At 34.7% G+C, this 19,347-nt stretch overlaps 1 protein-coding gene, 1 long non-coding RNA gene and 1 other non-coding gene across 5 annotated transcripts; 2 read left to right on the top strand and 1 right to left on the bottom strand.

The window, feature by feature from the left end:
• Nucleotides 1-69: 69 nt before the first annotated feature.
• LOC122537971 lies at nucleotides 70-2,314 on the top strand. The gene is made up of 8 exons (XR_006308754.1): nucleotides 70-170; nucleotides 492-583; nucleotides 892-950; nucleotides 1,183-1,306; nucleotides 1,488-1,560; nucleotides 1,750-1,786; nucleotides 1,976-2,028; nucleotides 2,137-2,314. It is a non-coding gene; the product is annotated as an uncharacterized LOC122537971 (long non-coding RNA).
• LOC122537982 lies at nucleotides 756-823 on the top strand. Its single transcript, XR_006308758.1, has one exon. It is a non-coding gene; the product is annotated as a small nucleolar RNA SNORD31 (small nucleolar RNA).
• A 1,269-nt stretch (nucleotides 2,315-3,583) lies between the features above and the next one.
• LOC122537952 (carbohydrate sulfotransferase 4-like) lies at nucleotides 3,584-7,718 on the bottom strand. Of its 3 annotated transcripts, none has more exons than XM_043671632.1 (8): nucleotides 7,104-7,718; nucleotides 6,381-6,508; nucleotides 5,649-5,696; nucleotides 5,143-5,276; nucleotides 4,841-5,076; nucleotides 4,563-4,761; nucleotides 4,313-4,492; nucleotides 3,584-4,246 (listed from the first exon to the last, which is right to left on the bottom strand). In XM_043671632.1, exons 2-8 carry the CDS (start codon nucleotides 6,498-6,500, stop codon nucleotides 3,925-3,927), a joined length of 1,239 nt encoding a protein of 412 aa, XP_043527567.1. In that variant the 5' UTR covers nucleotides 6,501-6,508; nucleotides 7,104-7,718; the 3' UTR covers nucleotides 3,584-3,924. The 3 variants fall into 3 exon arrangements, with proteins under 3 accessions (XP_043527567.1, XP_043527565.1, XP_043527566.1); XM_043671630.1 differs by lacking the exon at nucleotides 7,104-7,718 and adding an exon at nucleotides 6,813-6,990; XM_043671631.1 differs by lacking the exons at nucleotides 5,649-5,696; nucleotides 7,104-7,718 and adding an exon at nucleotides 6,813-6,990.
• Between the last annotated feature and the right edge of the window lie 11,629 nt (nucleotides 7,719-19,347).

The following is a 19,347-nucleotide window of genomic DNA, read 5'->3' as shown; positions in this document are numbered from 1 at the left end:
CATGAATTAACAAAATTCCTATGTTAATTTACTATAATTTTGTTAGAGGGCGCAAGTGAGATAATGAAAGCTCTCTTGAAAATATGTAATCCAAGACTCTCATCTATTTAAACCTTCTCGACGTACCATCTACCTTCATTTTGGATTTCGTCGGAGGTGGAATTGGTGAGGTAGGTACATTTTATATTTTATATAATCCACAGTCGTCACGTGCTTTATTACAGAACATCATAAAAATGCAATATTTTTCAAGCAATTGACGCTCCAGCATATTTTTTTATTGTATTTTCTTTTTTTTTTGTTACTGCTTGTTCTGAATTTGGATTTTGATCTTTGATTTTTAGTATGATGATAAGCAAATAGTCTCGTTCGTATGATATATTCCTTGATTATAATCTAGAAATATGACTCTGAATATATGTATTGATGTGTAATTGGTTGATTTTTATGATTTAATTTAATAAATTAGATTCGATTTGTTTCTCTTCTAGAGTTAGCTTAAAATATTAAAATTAGTCAGAAACGTGCTTTGGATGGCCTGTTGCTGATCAAGTTTAGTTTCGGCTTGTTTGCAACTTTTCTGGTGAGTATTATAATTTTACAAGAATAAAATTTCTCTTAATTTATTGTTATGTTCATCATGATCTTTAATTTTCACTTCATGCTTTTTTAATTATTTTTCATTAATTTTGTTTCTCACACTAGATTTTCAGTTAATTTTTCAAAATAAAATTGAAGTTTTATTAATAGTCTATTTTAAATATGATGACAGAATATCGCCCCAGTCTGAGCATTATATGAGTGATTGATTTATTCTGATGAGAATTATATAAATTTGTATTTATTTGTTTAATTGGTTAATGTGTAAATTAAATTTTTCATTCTTTTCAGGGAAAATATGAAAGGAGTAAATTTGCAATACATTCTAATGAATTTTCTTGATAATCTTGGTAAGCTTTTTTTGTTATTTTTATAAAGAGTAAAATATAATTTTAGGAATTAGATTTTACTTCCTTTTATAATTATTTATTTTAATACAATATGATGAATAATTTTACCTACCCCAGTCAATCAGAAACATCATGTAGATATTATGAATCTGAATATTTATTATGTTCAATAATATAATTTTTATTTATTGCATTTAGTAAAAAATGTATAACAATGCACTTTTAATTTCAGATAAAAACAACGAAAATGGTTGAATATGTAATTTTGATGAATAACATAAATGATAATAACTATGATATTTATAACATGAATTGAGAATAGAGCTTAAACTTTGGAGAAAAATAGTATTAAAAAGGTAATTTGGAAAAAGGTTTATTTTATAATGTAAACTTAAGAAGTTTTTATGATGATTTTAAGTTATCCCTGTCTTACATAAAATTATGGTGATACCATTTTCTGATGTATAAATTTTATATTATGAAAAGTTTATTTATTAATAAATATAATTGTGATTAATTTCTATTGCCTTTTTATAGGAAAAAATGCATTGTGCGTGCATCTATGAAAATAAGGTGTTAATCACGGAGGCATTTTTGAAAGATCAAAGAGGTAAATAATTTTTTTTAATAATAATTATACATTTTCATATTACAATAATTCTTTTATTATGATGTACTTAACAAGCATATGACTGAATAGATTTGATGTTACATTTTTCTGATTAGAATTTATTATTACAAGTAAAATATAAAATATATAATATTTCTTTATTAATTCTGTATCTATTTTTTTTATTAGGTCTCGCAATATCATGGAGTACATCTTTCTAAATAAGGTGAATATATCTAAAAAATTAGTATAATTTTATAAAAAAAAACTGTGATGATTCAAAAATATACGCTATAATGATTTACTACTATAGCATGATTATTACTTGCCCTCACTGAATTGCAATTGTTTAATCATAGGATGCAATTTTAACAAAATTCTTGATTTAAAAAAGTTGTTTTTTTTTTGTTCATAGGTATGTTGTAGAGAGATTAATTACGCATTATAATGGAAATAAATAATAAAAAGGTATTTCAAATAATTGAACAAAATATTCCATTTTAGTTATAGTAATGATTCTAGTACATACTATAAATCATTTAATGATATAAAATCTAATTTATATTATTGTTTCAGATGAACGTGGAAAAGAAGAGTTAAATGCTAATACAAATTTGTTTTTAAGATAATTCAGTGACATATATTTATCTTTCTAATTTCTTAACCAAAAATTTTTAACTTTTTGTGTATATTTTTTACAATTTCTTGAAGAGGACTGATAAAAATTATAATTAATAGATTAATAAAAATATTTGGAAAAAAGATGTGTATTTTTTATCATTTACTTTTATTGCAATGTGTTAATAGTTTTAATTATTAACATACTATTTTTAATAAAATATATGTATATATTTGAATGGGACTGAAAAAACAAACAGTTTGGACTAGATTAGTTGTTTTATTAATAAACAAAAATTCACAAAATGCTTCTGCTTGTAATATTTACTTCAATGCTAAGTAAAATTGTGGTTGAAAGTAAAATGATTAAAACTGCAAAAGTAGGCAATACGTATATTAAATGATCCATATATAATTCGAAAAAATTTACATAGCCAGTTAATTTAAATGTGAGGTTAATTGCGCAGATAATTATAAAATAACATTTTGTCAATATTGAGCACTTGTACTTAACTAACGCTAATGAGCAATTGCTTTTATAAATTGCTTTTTTTCATAAACAAATAATTATTGCTTTAACAGAATTTACATATTTAGAACTATATTAGAAATTATTTTACAAGTATAATGTACATATTTAGCAAGAATTCATGCAAACAATTGTCTAGTACATTGAGTAGAAAAAAATATATAATTCATAAAATAAAGTGACCTAAATAACAGTCCAATTATTTGATTTTCCAATCTTTTTACTAAATTATAAGTAATATTTTTTGATTTAAATTTCTTTGAAACCTAATGCAAATATAATTGTATCGAATTTTTAGCTTCAAGGCCGGTTACGTGGAAACTATACTTAAAGAAAAGTATCTGAGCTGTAATACAACAATGGATACACCAATATTTACCAATAACTAGTATTAATTATTTACAGATTTGTCTTACGAATTTCGAAATTTCGATCTTACACACTTTTTAAGAAACAATAACAATATTAGAGTGTAAGACAGAAATAATAACAATTGCAAATCAAGGACATTTTTTTCATTTATATATTGTAACTAAAATTATATGCACGTATTCATCTTTGAAAAAACTAAAATTATGCAATGAAATAACATTATACAAAGTTTTAATAAGTTTAATAATTTTTCTTTAGCGAAAAATAATATCCTATAAGAATGCCGGATCATTTTTTTTCTTTTTTTTTTTCAATATTTCAGTGGAAAATCCTAATGTATTACATTTATTATACCAACACCGCGATATTTAAACTTTGAATTCTAAAAAAGATTATTATTTAGGTTCGTTTAATATTTGCGTTGATATGGATGTTTCCTTGTTGCACACCAGGGTCTTAGGAACTTTCCCTAATTTTCACGCTGGTCTTAGATTGAGATTGTTCTTTATGCAACAAGCTCGAAGAGCACTTATGCATCTCTTAAGTTTTTTAAGGAACGAGTTTCACCATTGGTCTTGTGAGGTCCAATAATTTTTTACTTCTTTCATTATTTTTCTCTTTTTCTTTTGTTTTTCTTATCAATCCAAACCTGATCGGTAAAAAGAATTAATCGTAAGAGTTCATAAGCGCTTGCCTGAACAAGCTGTCAGCACCACGTTTTCAATGTGAATGAGGGCACTTGTGATAATCTCGATAATCTGTGCAGATAAGCTAAGAATTATAACCATTCTACACAGTAATAGTTGCGTACAGATACTAGACATTTATCGTGCACTACGCCCATGTCATAATTGTAATTGGTAGTCTGTGAGCGGGTCGAAGTCTTTTTGGTGGCTGGAATTCGACGCCATAACATATCCCCATAGTCGCATTGCCGCTGCACACACTCTTTGTATCTCGTCGACTTCCTCGAAATCGAGATCTGTTCGCCAGTGAAAGGGCGCTACTTTTGAGTTTCGGAAAGTACTCGAGACACCACCAACATCGTTTTTTGTATGTGTATCTAAAAATTTCTTCACGTTCACGTGAAAGTCCAAACCGTAAAAATTGTATAATTCCCTTACATGTCGGTAGGGGTCTACAGATAAGTCTTCGTAACGTATCACCCTAAATTAAAGAAGAGAATTATTTTAAAATTATATGTAGAATATTTATTGCAAAAGAAATGCATACCTAAAAGTACGTGGATATTTTTTTATTAGTCGAACTGCTGCACTAAAGTCCGAAACCATGTCTGCGCATACCAATGCAGGATCAGAGCAATCTGGTTTGGTGGGGCACCATTCTCGATGTTTTCTTGATTGCAAAATTCCTCTCGGATCACGAATCAATAGAACTAAACGTATTCCTAAACTGAAAGAAATTATTATTTTGACATTTGTCGCATTTATCAATTACAAAAGAAATTCAGCTGTGTTCTTACTCTTCTTGTTCTAAGAGCTTTTCTGCGGCACGTAGTCTTAAACGAACGATCTTCATTGACTGAAAGGGAAATAATTTGCAAAATTTCGAAACGAATCGTGGATCCCAACAAATTTTTTTGTGAATCTGACACTGTTTCCACAGATGAGTATTATGATTGAAGACCCAAGGATGCGTTTTACCATAATCCAAATATCGATCTGAGAATATTTATTTTAGAAAATTAAATCAATATATTCGATCTATATGTCCCATCTTATGTCTTATTAGAAAACCTACCAAGATTACTAAAGTCACATTTTAATAATGCCTCTAGATTTCTAAGAGCTTCATCAGCAAGTGGTGGCCCCCTGATTTGTACAATTCCAAAATCAAGAAGAGGTTCGTAGTGGTAAAAATTGGCCGGATGCGCGTTGATCACATCTCCAAAAAATGTACTACCACTTCGCCAACTTGTCAAAATTACACTTCTCATGGGTCTTCCCCCTTTTTCTAACACTAAGTCTTCCAGTTTACTATAAGAATTATATAATTGTTGGAGAAGTTTCATATATATATTTTAAAAATGAAAACCAACATACCTGACATTAACTCCATATCTTCCATTGGGATATTTGTAATCTTCCATTTCTCTTTCAATTGCCTTTCTCTGCTGATCAACAACTTCTTGTATTTCAGTAAGTGTGACATTTTCAATGGACCCTCTAAAATATGCCTAGAAAGCACACATAATTTATGAAATATTTAAAATTGAATCCCAAATTAAATTTGTAGACAATGCAAGCAAGAATGATTAAGCATTGTTTGTGAGTTTTATTCCCAATACCATTCCAAATGTGTTAAATGGATGAAAAGGTCATTATTGTGAATGAGAAGATTACTCTCAAGACAAATATTCACTCACCTGTACATGTTAAACACAAAAGAAAAAAAAATGGCAATCATTTTAAGTTCACTGATATACTCATTCGTCATTGAAATTTTTCTTTGAATGCTTTTTTACTTTATATCATGGATATCAATCTATAATATTCATTCTATTGAACAAAATTGACAAAATATACAAATCTACATGCGTTTTGCTTACCGTCACTGGATCTTGAATTTTGATGATGCGTGGCCTTATTTCCACATCCTATATTGAAGAAAATATTGATAATTTAGCATACTGAAAGTGCATAATATGTTGTGAACACGATAATGCTGCTGATGTAATCAGGATAATATCTTTCTCCCTCTTTCATTATGTAGGTAGTGAATTAGTGTCCAAAGTATGCAGTGGTGTAAATAAAATTATATGTACATTATAAAAAAATATTAGAAATGCAAAGAAAGATGTGAATTTATGCAAAACATGCATAAAATAAAAAAAAATTGTAAAAAAATATAAAGCTTTATCAATTACATTGCTATTGTGTTATTTTACACCTATTTTCCTTATGATTATTTTTCCATAAGTAATCATTCCAAACATATATCGCTCTGGTAAAGGAAATGGACTGTTAATATTTAATAACTGTGGAGTGAAATATTTACAATGTTGTTAAATTTTTTATGCAAGATTGATACCAATAATTTCAGATTATCCCAGTGATTATTGTATTTGCTACTGCTTAAACCAAAAAAATAAAAAGAAAGGGAAAGGAAATTATGGAAACAGGGAGAAAGAGAGCCGGCAACTGTTTGCAATGGCTTCACAGTTCATTGTTAGTGTACAAGTGGAAAAAAGTTAGGTGCAAAAGTTAGACTTTACCGTCAGAAAGAGCGTGTTTGGCGTGACTCAATTTAGAGCAATCCCCACCTCCGATTTTTTACTGACCGATATCACCGGCTGCAGTCGATGCTCAAGGTAGCTGCTGTAGCGTTGATTAAATGCTAAGAAGAAGATGCAAAGGGACGCCAGGCCTACTAGACCATAGAAGCTCAGTCGTTTTGACATCCTTGGTCCTGTGGAAATCATAATTATAACACTTAGAATACTTCAGCATGTGTGATATGGTCTGCATGACTACTAATTACAACACTCAGCTTTGGAGATAATATAAATAACATCCTGAAACTATGATTATCACATAAACATTGATATTTTAATCATTATACGAGTTACACTGCTCAAACATTATATGTACTACAAATTTCAGTCTTATTACAGTGCCATTATCATTAATTATTTTCAAGCAAAATTAGCTAAATAATAACAAAAAAAAAAAAACAAGACAAAACATAGTGGAAATTGATACGTGAAAATTACTTTGTGCAGCGATTTCGCCTATGTAATTGAAAATTGTAATTATAAAATCCTCGTTACAAAACCGATTGGTATCGCTTAAATAACATAACTGATTGCTTATCGGTGCATCGTTAATGAACGATATCTTTGATATCTTTGATATCTTTGATATCTTTGATAGCATTCTGTAGTGCGACGTAGAATAAATTTAAGAGATATCAACATCGAGAGAAGCGTCAGACATGTTAATGATTTGCCGCATGGCAAAATGCGGCTGTTTCTAAGAACGTTATCACAACATTAGGATCTCACCTCGGGATCAAACAGTTCGTTGCATTTGGAGATTTCCAGCCGCAAGTTACGTGACTGTCTGAAGACCTCACATTTTTCTTGACATTTTAAAGTAGCGACGGGAAATGTACGACCAACGTGTAACGTTCATCGTGGCCCACTGCATGCATATAGACCCACACTGCAGCTAACACACGGCAACCACATGATCCGCGGATTCACGTGTAGAAGTGGATGTACATACGTAATCGCAATGCACAAGGCTGAGAGATCCACTCCAGCGTTGAAAATTATTACGACTACATTTCTCCTCGCGATGTCTCTCCTGTCTGGATTGAAATCCACGCGAACAGTAACCTTGTTGTTACATCGGTGAACATTTATCGTAAGCTTTTGCTTTAGATGGCTGATTTATTCGCAATTTTCGAGGCTAGTGGTCGGTTTAAAGTGGCACATTCGATTCAGTGCAACTGAAAATAAGGTTCTTTTATTCGTCTTAAGTTCAATTTCAATACGAAGAATTTTAACTTGGTTGTGGGCATAAGAGTCTGGTGTGAATTTCGTGATAATTGGTAAATGTAAATCTGACTTTTATGTCAATTTATAATCTTTTCAAGGCTACTAGTTATGTATTATTTGCTTAAGTAAATGTTATTGGAAGTAAAGTTCGTGGTTTTATTGGAATATTGATTCTTGTATAACTAGGTTATTTGCTACTAAAATACCTGGTCTGTGATACAACTATCTATTAAATTAAATTCACAATGCACAAAATAAATTGTCCAAAATTCTAAAATCTCGAGATTTATCCTCAACTATTTTGTTAATAACAACATGCACGAAAAAATGTAAAAATTAAAAATTTTCTATATTGACTACATTACCGACAGTAAATAAAAGCAAAAACGATAAACTTATTCATGTCATTTATTACGAATTGGTGTTGCTTTGAATTAGATTTAGATAAACTTTAATTAATATCGTTAAGAAAAATGTTGCTATTGAATGAACAAACAAATTGGCGCTTTGCAAAAGATTCGATCATCGACTCAATCGATATGCAAGAGATATCGATATCACGATAACGACTTTACCGGCCAAAATTAATATGGCGTTCAATTTTCATAAATTTTATATACGCATAATTATTGAAATAATAATTTTCACGCCTTGAGAGATTAACATTTTTCAATTTTATTCGACAAAATTTGCCATATATGATAAAATAAAGTCTGAAATTCAGTATGCTCCAAATAATAATCTTAATTACACACAATACAATTGACTTCATTAACAAATATTTGCAAGCAGATCTCCAAAGGAATTCCTAACGAAATAATTGCAAATCCGTTTATATTTGAACTTTGTTAAACGAAATTCACTGTACGGTTAGATCGACTTATCTGAGAGTCGTTTGTTTGAAAAATTACAGCTGGCGGGGAGAATAAATGGAGTCTCATCGTTTCCCAAAAGGTTCATGCAAACGGACCTGCATTGTGTGCCAAAAATCATTTCAGACCGTGGTAAAGGGGAACGGAATAGAAATAGAGGAAAAAACGAGTAACTCGGCTATGAATGAAATTCGCGGAAGTACGCCAGACGTCGCCACAGTTGCCTGGGGGTTGCTCGTGATGTTGATGGGCCCAGCAAAGCAGTTGGATGCTGTTGCTCGAGCAATGTGGTCGATGTTGGGGATATAACGCGTTTTTTCGCTCGCACGCTCCTCTCGGCTTCCTTTCTCTTTGGCCTGTCACACTCTCAGGATCACTTGGAGTAGCTGCATCGTTCGGGTCTCGACTCGTACGAGACACACGCGTCAGATACCGATTCGTATCTGTTCGTCTCTATATGCTGGCGTGTCTCTCCCTTACGGAGCGGGCCGAACACTTTGCAACGTCGCGGGGCATATTCTCGAGTCGGGCAGACCTCGTGATCGTCGTGCATCGGGCAACCGTGAATCCACGCGAGTTTTGGCTAGCGGGCACTCGTCGTCCGCCGGTGGAAGAGACGTGCAACGCGAGCATCGTGCATCGGCACGATGCACGTTGTGCCCTGCTTTTTGTGACTGGACGTGATCGGGATAATTGCTGGTGCCACCGCGCCGTGCTAGGCTCCGCCGCGTCGGCGACAGGCTCGAAAAATCGTGCGCGACATTTTTGCCAACCGCTCGGCCACAGAGATGTCACGCTGAGGAGGGCTACGGTGAGTTTCTTCGCTTCACTTTGGATTCTTCTTCAGCTGCGCTTTTAGCGGTGCAACTGGTTTGACTACTTCTTTCTTTTTCCCTTTTTTCTTCCTTCGTAGCCAAACCTGTGTTTTGATGAGAATCGGTGGCGCTGTTTATGCCGGGTAAATTAGGGATACTGGATCAGACTGTATATTCTAGGATCGGTGGTATTGAGATGGCCCATATATACTGGCTCGCAAAAGTATCGGGATCGTAACCGTTATAACTTGAATTGAAAAGGTTATGAATCGATCGATCTTCGACTATCGACAATTTTTATTAACATTAACTCATTCATTACTACGACATTAAATGATAGACATTAAGGCTTATTATCGAGATTATTAATACACGTGTGTGTTATTATTATTATTTGGTTCTAGAATTATTTCTAGTCAGATTTCAATTAAAGATAGTGGATTTTAAAAGAATTTCTGAAGCCCGTGCGTAAATACGTCGCGAGTGATTGTCTCCAGGGTTCTGTAACCTTATTCCGACGAGTGTTAGATGTAATTGACCGTTTAGTTGGGATTTAGGAGTTAGAATTCAGGTTCAGTGACGAAATTGATAAGGATTTTCACTAAAATTCCACTAGCAGAAAATTACGCTTGAAATTTCAGTTGAAAAAAAGTCCAGTTTTTTAGGTTATAAATCTTTATTTCCCGTCTCAAATAACAAACTCGTTTCGTTTTAAACATTATTTTATCATACCTTGAATGTTTTTCGGAAAACTGTAACTTTTAAGATCATAAAAATTATTTCATTCAGAAATAGTTACAAGAGAAAGTATTTTAAACATTCTATGAAGTTTTAAATGTTTGCAGCTGCAACTTTCAAAACTGATCGATAAAAAGCGAACTCGAAATATTTTTATACTTTCGCAAAAACAAAAAAACGAAACAAAAAAAAAATAGGATTTAGATTGGAAGATTTTCGTTTTTTCGAACGAAAGAGGAGTGAATGGAGCGGATCGTTAAATTCATACTTTGCTCGTATGGTCGTTCGAGATGTAACGGTTACCATGCGATTATCGGAAGATTTGACATGCGTAGAATCGATTCTGACAACGGTTTTGTAAACCCCAATTAATTTCGTTCGGTACTGTCGTGAACATAGCCACTTTCACAAGATTTAAATCTAAATGGGCAAAAATATGGAAATTTAATTGCTTGAGAAATCGTTGTGGTTTTCTATTCTATGGATTTTCAATTCTAGGAAAATATTTTTCTTATAAATCTAGAATAATAACGAAAGCTTTGTTACATTAATCGAACGCAATAGAAACTATGTTCAGTCCATTAATTTCAAACGAGAATATTAATGACTTTGTACGTTGAGCGCATAAATCGATAAGTATCGATATGATGCAAACCATATTCAATTTGTTATTTTTTTTTTTTTTTTAAAGGTAGAGGGGAAAAGTACGCCTCACCTAGGATAGGATAACCTTAATAAATTCATGCATATGTATATCGAGCTGGTGAATCGATAATTATGCATCGATAACGTGAGATCTGACACGCGAGGATTGTGAGATTGAGGTTAAATTTCAATTTTCTTAGTAACGTAATTTCCTCGACGTATATACTATAAAAAAAAAAAAAAGAAAAAAAGAAATTGGGGAGAATGACAAAGTATAATCATAAGGCGGCAGGAAATCTCTCTCTCTCGCCTTTCGATTTTTCTTGCTCAGGGATTATTCGTACGAAATTTAATTGCGTGCCTCCACTTTTTGGCCGTGATCCAAACGGCAAAAACGAGAACTGCCGGCGAATCGGAACTCGCCGTGCAACGCAGAAGAAACGGCGCGACGTGACGGCGAATATATAGGTAAAATTTCGCGCAATTGTGTCAGACGGCGAGTAGAAATGGAAATAGATAAGAATCCAATTGATTCTTTTTATCCCTGCATCCAATCATTTTACTAACAACAATGTAAACGTATACCTCAATTATGGAAATGAGTAGAAGCACGTGTGTAGATCTTTTGCAACTTGATGAACCAGCGTTTGTCTAACATTCACAAAAATCAAGTTGACGAAATTACGCAAATTGACGACTTGTATTAAAAAGATATTTGTTTCGTTGAATTTTAGAAAAAATTTTTTATCGTCGTATTGTGTATAATTTCTTTCGTATTGTGTATAATTGCTTGTAAAAGTAGAAAATCCTTCATCGCATGATAGCTCCAATTGAAATCAGTAACATTCGTCTCGAAGCCCCTATCTTTTCTAGCTTACGAGTTAAACGACATAAAATTTCGAGAAACAACCAAATTTTCAAGGAACAATTTCTCAGAGTGAATTTCCGCGGAAAAAGAAATTGCACCGTGCATACCTCTGTATGCTCTACTTATTCCTAAAGTTTCATAATTTTCTGAATTTCCGGATTGGGAAGTTTCCCTTGCTGGAAATAGAAGAAACGATTTCTCTCACTCTCATATTGTTTCAAAATAATAATAAATTGAAATTGCTTTGTTTGGTGAGTTGAACAAGGTTACGATAATGTTTACTTGTTTAAATATCAACTTGCTAAGATTGAGATTTTGTGGTAAGGTATAATAATCATCGATGACGCTTCAAATTCTCAATAAACATTTAGAATATCTTTTTTTCTTTTACCGTTGCCCAATGTAAAGTAAGAATAGAGTATGCAAAATCCTTGGACGTAACACTGTACGTGATACGAATGAAAAATGAGGACATGTGATATTTATATTTGGCATTGGTAGCTAAACATCACAGTTTGCAATACCGAGTGATTAAAAGTATTGTTGAAAAAATTTATTTCATATCTAACTAGTGATGGTTCACGTCTAAATAGTGATGAGTTTTCCTAATAAATACTCAATGTCTTTTAAAAAGATAGGAAAAATAACTAAAGATACATAAACTAAGATAAAATAGACTTATTTATTGCAGCACTTCTTGCAATCTCAATATTATAATTTATTTTTAAATAAATTCAACAGTACGTTTTTATCGTCAGTTCCATAAATTATCCCAACTATAAATAGGCTACTAATGGTCCAAACCATATTGGTTTAAACCATTAGTACGCCACTCCAAGAAAGTCTGTTTAAATTTAAGTATCTCTACAATTTTAACTGCAAACACTTCTAAAATTCGAACGTACAATATTACAGCTTGCACAATATTGACCAATCAGGATGCAATGATCACCATTTGTTTAATATCTCGGTGCTACTGTACGATTATATATTTACAAGCCACGAGTTACAACTTGTAACAGTAACAAATAAATTTTACAATCGGTCGAACATTTGATCGTTCTCTGTTTATAACGTGAAGGAACAAACTGGCAATAGCCATTACTCAATGAGTAATATTAATAGTTGAATTAAATTATCGCGCAAGAGAAGACTCGGCGATAAATTACCGACGAAAAAGAAATGTCACTATCCTTATTCGTCGCGTGCGACGCAGGTCATTCGTTACATCATACTTTTACCGTCTCCTTTGTCTACCTTCGTTTTATTCCTGCTGTTTCATTTTTCTCGTAGGCGGGGAAGTTTAATAACCGGAATTATGGCAACTTTTACTTGAAATACGCGGGGAATGTTCGTGATTTAGGAAAGGTAATTGTCCTCGACGGGCAACGCGCGCGAGTCGGCCTCGTGAGAAGCATTAGTGAATGAACTGTACAGAAAAATACTCGAATGCGAAGCTTGCGTGCCGGCTGGCTCGCTTTGTTGAATAAGTTCGAGGGGAGGAAATGGGAGTATTATAATCGATAGAGAGAGAGAGAGAGAGCGAGCTCACTCGTCCGTTGATTCATCCACGCACTGTGTGCATATTTCTAACGACGATTATAATCCCACTTTTTCAATGCTTAGCAAAATGAAAACCTCGCTTTCTCGCTGATAACTTCTTCCTTTATCGCTTCAATTTAAATCGACCTGCTTTTTTTCTTTCTCTTCTTCGATCGTGAATAAAATTCACGCTCATTTTTCTACGTATTTTAGTCCATTAATCCTTTCGCTGTTTTGCCCGGTAACGTCACACGGGACGTCGAAGTTTCGAAACTTCATTGAACAGGGGTTGAAAGGCCAACGTTTCAACTGCAATCAGTTTACATATTGAATTTTTACATTATTGAATTTTGTTCTTTAACGAGAGAACAGGCTATGGCGTGGTTTGACCTAAATGTTGGCACACAGGAAGCCTAGGAAAAAAAGGAAGAGGGAAATTTTCCAAGGCATCGTCCTTTGGCCGGCTGAAAATTTCGTCGATCTCTCGGCGAAGCTCAGCCTAACTTCGAGACGAGTGATAGAGCGGAAGTATTTAGAACGAGAAATTAATTTTAACCGGTTCGTTGAAGTCCCGTTATATCCACGTTTCGTCCATTTGGCTCTCTCTCTCTCTCTCTCTCTCCCTTTATCAGCCACTTAAAATGACTCACACATAGTCTGGCACGCAATATACCAGCTGCCGATCGTTTATTGATATTCGCCTCGTTGGATATTAGCCGTGTCTTTCTCTCAGGAAACGGGGCCTGACCTTATCGAGCGCGGGTTTACCGGGCACCGAGGAGTCGCCGCATAAATTCCTACATTTCTCCGGCTTATCTTCATCTGTTTCCTCAAAGCATGCAGATTCTTGAACAGGGGGGAAGAGAGGAGAATCGCAGACTCCCGATACGCGTAATCAGAAATGCAACCGGGACAAGATTATCGTCGGCTCCTTTTATCAAACACTGACGATCCGGGTAACAGAGTTGAATGGCACAGTTTCTGCCTTAAGAGGCGCCTTTACAGACGCCAAATAGACTCGGCAATTAATTACGTAATTCCGGAGGGGGGAATAAATTTGCTTGTTAGGTCAAAAGACTGTACCCTCCTGTTCCTTGAGTTCCCAGGATTTTCCTAGACATTTTCTGAAACATTTGAATCCACCGGTAAAACTTCGGGGGGAAAAAAAGTTTTTCAGACGTGAATTAACCAAAAAAAAATCTCATTTGTCGAGAAGTTCACGTTTGCTCCCCTTTTGTTTGATATCTTTTTTTGGGGGGGGGGAGAAATGCCGCCAGAGAATTTAACCCCTTGCGCTGGCAACTGGCTCGCGGACCATAACGAGTGACCGAACCGTATACAATAATTCGTCGCTTTCTTTTTCTTTTGAACTCGCCGGTATGATATCACTGGATAGAAATGATTGAAAAGTAATAAATTTATTATTTGTTTTGCCTAGGTTATTATTAAATATATATATATTAAAATAAATATATTATTAAATATATTTAATAAAAATTAATATATTATATTAATATATATATTACATTATTAAATATATTTAAAACTGAGAAAGTATTGCAATTTGGGGCAAAAAATTCTCGACGTGCGTGGCACGTCATTCCAGCGCAAGAGGTTAACGAAATATTTTAGCTTTTTGGGGATAGAGGGGCGAGTCGGATTACTTACGAGGTCCAGGCTTGCCAGGGACCAACTTGGCCAGCTCCAGAGGCAAATAAAGTACAAGCGCACGTAAATACACGGCGATGTAGTTTACGTAAAATGGCACCCGCATAGGGAGATTGTTTTTCGGCCAGAAAGAGTTAAAATATCGGCGCACGGTGGTCAACTACAACACGTGTGTGCCATACGGTGCCTGTATGTAATTCGACGCCATCGGCTCGTAATACGTGAAATTGGGGTTACCGTCGTCCAATTGCCGTAAAAGTAGATCGTTTCCAGGCTACTTTTCATAATTCACTTGAAGCCGGACAATCTGGCCGATTTTATTGGAAAACGGCGAGAAAATAATCTTTCAACTGTATAAAACCGCCAGATCGGATAGAAACTACACAAGATTAATCAACTGCACTATTGCAGACTATTCACTGGTTGATCTTAACTGAGATAACTGAAAAGTGTGGAAATTACACTAAAAATGTTTATGTGTAACTGTAAATGTTCATGAGTATGAAGTTGACCTAAATTGATTTTATTGGAAGTTATTCTGGTTTCTAAAAAGAGAGTGAACTGTGCAGAGTAGATGAGAATTTTATAAACAGACTCTGGAAAATCACATATTAATCAGATATATATATGTATATAGAGCAAAATGTAATTTAAAATAGGAAATTAAGAAGTGTATCGAAATTTAACTTATACTATCTGAATCAAATGTAAACGTACTATGACAGCGATATTACAGCAATATTTAATATACAAACACACATATGTTTAATATACATTTTTTTGATGACTCGTCCACTTTCACGTAACCGTCGATAAAAAGTTTGGTACATAATTTTGACATCGCATGATTAGATGATATCGCGTTTGTTTGAATATATCTACATATTTAATATTATGTTTGCCTTGTAGTCTTTGATACATGTAAAAATAAACTCTGAGCCTTATCTACAATTCTAATAAATGTACGAGGTTTGATCGTTACTCTTTGTATATTTATATCAATAAGCATGATTTGTTTACTTTACTTATACAAGGAACTTTATTTATACAAGGTTTCTTTTCATCATTATTTTATCTCTCGGCAAAATTTTAGAGACTGTTAATGCGATATTGCAACTAGCCTCGACCTAAACGAGTTTAAACTTTACGTAAATTACTCGAAATTTGAGCTAAAACTCTAACTCAAACTTGACCCAACTTAAAGCTCTAACTCAGTCTTTAAACCCAGTTCAACTTACCTGCAAAGTCGGTCCCGATTGATTTAGTGTTCCTACGCTATTTTTACCGCGACTGAATTTATTTGAGCGTTGGATATTCCAAATAAATTTAACCTGACCTATTTATTACCTTTATTATTTTTGCTGTGATGGAATATCTCCGTAGGGGTTGCTCGAAATAACTTTCTCAAACAAAATTAAACACTCGAAACTCCGAAGTCTCCTAAATTTTTAAACTGACGCTTTCCAAAAATCTAACGTTGTCGACAGCCACTGAAAACTCTGACGAATCAGTGTTGCGGAAAATTTTTAATACCCCAATTTGAAAATTTCGTCCGAGCAGCACAGAAGCTAGAAAATGTCAAATTTTAGTAGAAAATGAGATCTAATTTGAAAGCCTCGGCGACTGAAATAAAGCGAGGTGAAAATGTAAAAATCAGCGCGTCAAAGTAAACTGAGCCAGAAAATTTTAGTCCGGGCATGAAAATTTGCAAAATGTGAAAAATCTTGAATGAAAGGTGAAATTTAATTTAAAAATATGCACGGTTAAAATAAAGCGAAATAAAGTTTCGAAATTCACCCCCCAAAGGAAGTGCGCGGCGACGTGTATGTGTGTGTGCGCGCGCGAGCTAATCAATATTCAAAGAAAGCAGTAGGAAGGAAGGGGACTTCGATAAAATCAACAGCGTGGTTTCTGCAGTTTTCACATCATCAATTACACATGTTGTTACCCATATTTCCTTCTCTGATATGACCACCATGGGGAACGTTGACTGTCGAATAGCCACGAATATATATACTTGCAAAATCTTGAACTAGCCGGCTAGGCGGAAGTCGATAATCAGTGTTTAAAGAAACAACGAGATAATAGAGGAGACTTGATAGGATCCTTAGGGAATCCTTCAGACGAAGTTCCTTCGTCTGCCAGCCTCCATAATCGTGGTTATGAGCAAATTATCGAATCTTGAACAAACTCACAAGTCTCTGAGGATGAAACGAGCGAAATGGAAATTTACTTTGGCAAGAAGAAAGGAAAATAAAATAAAATAAAACGACCAAGTAGTGCTACTCTATGAGAATGAAAAGTCACAAGTTTACGCGAATTTTATATTTATACTGTAATTTTACATCATACTCGGGTAAATGTTTTTCAAAAACCAAGAAACTCATTTGTCTCCTCACCACTCGTCGTACTTGTTTGCTTCGAAATTGGCCAAGCGCATATCAAATTTAGCAAGTTTTCAAATTTTCGATTTTCTCAGAATGTGTAGACGTGCTTATGAATTTCCCTACGATTGATAATAATTCACCTCTTGTCAATTATTAGCACTCACAATCAGTGTGCCTCATCGTCTGAGTCATCCAATCTGACAGACGAGCGACATTTCTTTTCTTCTTCTTCTTCTTCTTCTTCTTCTTCTCATGGTTAACGAGTTACGCACGCAAAGAACTCCACGCGTGTGCTGTGCAGATTATTAAATATTTACCATGGCCGTGTATATACGCCACCCGGTTGGTCGGCGGTAGATCGGCATGCATATTCCATCCGGAATGACGCAGAGGTCGACCAACATCCTCGAAACGACCTTGACGCCCGACACGTCGGAGGGGAAACTAGAAACGGGGACGATGGTAAGGTGAAAGCTCGGCCTTCTGTCTTACGTTGACGCAAAGTTGAGCGAACGATAATGATGATGACGCTCAGGGACGCGGTTTTTATCTGTTATCTGAGCCTGGTTAGTCCCTTCCCGATCGTTTCCTTTTCGAGAGATCGTTCAATCGTCTTGAGACGGAGAGTTGACCAGTCGAAGCGATTGGCATCAGAGTTTCTGATTTATTGCGATATTATAATCAGATTGCCATATATTACTGTTACTAACTAACATTATTACTGGTATTAATCAAATTAATCCTAATTCATCTTTTCAATTATATACTTTATTGACCTGAGCAGCGACCTTAATATAACGTACCACGTCGAGAATTTTTTGTCCCAAAAGTGCAATATTTTCTCAGTTTTAAGTGTATTTAAGTATAACCCAGGCAGAATAAATAAATTTATTACTTCTCAATACCAAACCTAACCCAAACCTAACCCAGATGCACAAATAATTTCTATCCAGTGATATATCGGCGACTTCAAAAGGAAAGCGACGAATTATTGTATACGTATTTGGTCACTCGTTATGGTCCGCAATCAATTGCCAGCGCAAGTGGTTAAAACATTAAAAAAAAGAAAAGAAAATGAATCGCGTGACTGTGCACACCAGAAATAACTTTTAAATTATGCGTCTAGCGAAAAATTATTTAATTACGAAAGTTGTATGGTCTCAAGGGGGGCAAAATCAATTTTTTTCGTGCGTTAAAAACCATACCCAACTTTTGTATTAAACAGACGCATAATTTGAACGGTGTATAATGTTTGAACAAGTTACGCGCGTGATTCGCTCGTCTTAGAATCTTCGGAAGATTCCAAATGTCCAATATCGGGTGACCAAAGAGCAAAAGAAGACGCGCGAACGCATTTCACTCGGTTTCTCCTAAACTACTTGCGCCGGGCAACTGGATTGCGGACCATAACGAGTGACCAAACCGTATACAATAATTCGTCGCTTTCCTTTTGAACTCGCCGGTATGTCACTGGATAGAAATTATTTGTGTCTCCTGGGTTTATACTTAAATATACTTAAAGCTGGGGAAATATTGTAATTTTGGGACAGGAAATTCGCGTGGCACGTCATTCCGGCGCAAGAGGTTTTAAATAATATCGGCAGGCTACGTGGCCGAGTGCTCGCGGGAAAGTGCGCCCGCGAGGAACCGTGAAAATGGGGAAAGTCTAAGAGGTCTGGCCACTTTCTTCGTCTTTCAATGCGACCAGAGCGGAGATGTACGTTCAGTTGCTGCCAGTAGTCGAAAGTAAAACAAGCCGGGCCCGTGGGTGTCAGTGGGTCGTATGAAAGTCTTACGTAATCGTCAGTTGCATCAGGCCTAACTATCGTGCGAAGATGTACGTGCCTTTGTTATCTTCGAATCAGTATCGCACAGACGGAACAGTAGGAAGAAGAAGAGAACAGAGAAAAAGATGACGAGGGGGACGAGCCTTTTCGTGAAAGTAATCACGCACTTGTGTGCATTGGGAAACTTGTTGATGCTGTTTCCTAGAAATAGAGGCCGTCGTTAGATCGACGGAGAAAATGGAAAAAAGCTGACATACTGGCCACTATCTATGGCAGTTAAATGTGTCAAGAATTTGTCTCTAATAGTAGAAAGTTAAACCATATTTATTCATAGATTTCAGTATGCATTGGAATATGTTGTACGGCTGGAACCTGAAAGGAGATGAGAGGTAATACTCGCAATCAGTTTTCTCCTCCTGGAAGT

The sequence above is a fragment of the Frieseomelitta varia genome, unplaced genomic scaffold (assembly GCF_011392965.1).
Source record: "Frieseomelitta varia isolate USP_RPSP 00005682 unplaced genomic scaffold, Fvar_1.2 scaffold_940, whole genome shotgun sequence".
Taxonomy (NCBI): Eukaryota; Metazoa; Arthropoda; class Insecta; order Hymenoptera; family Apidae; genus Frieseomelitta; species Frieseomelitta varia.
Note: the sequence above shows the minus strand (reverse complement) of the source record. Positions and strands in the feature narration are given on the sequence as shown.

What these genes read in the sequence shown, in the direction of transcription:
- LOC122537952 (XM_043671630.1), bottom strand. Translation starts at nt 6,975, where the DNA reads ATGCTATCAAAGATATCAAAGATATCAAAGATATCAAAGATATCGTTC. An exon ending in AGGCGAAATCGCTGCACAAA is followed by an intron (nt 6,509 to 6,812) that starts GTAATTTTCACG and finishes TGATTTCCACAG; the next exon opens with GACCAAGGATGTCAAAACGA. An exon ending in GACTGCAGCCGGTGATATCG is followed by an intron (nt 5,697 to 6,380) that starts GTCAGTAAAAAA and finishes TCTTCAATATAG; the next exon opens with GATGTGGAAATAAGGCCACG.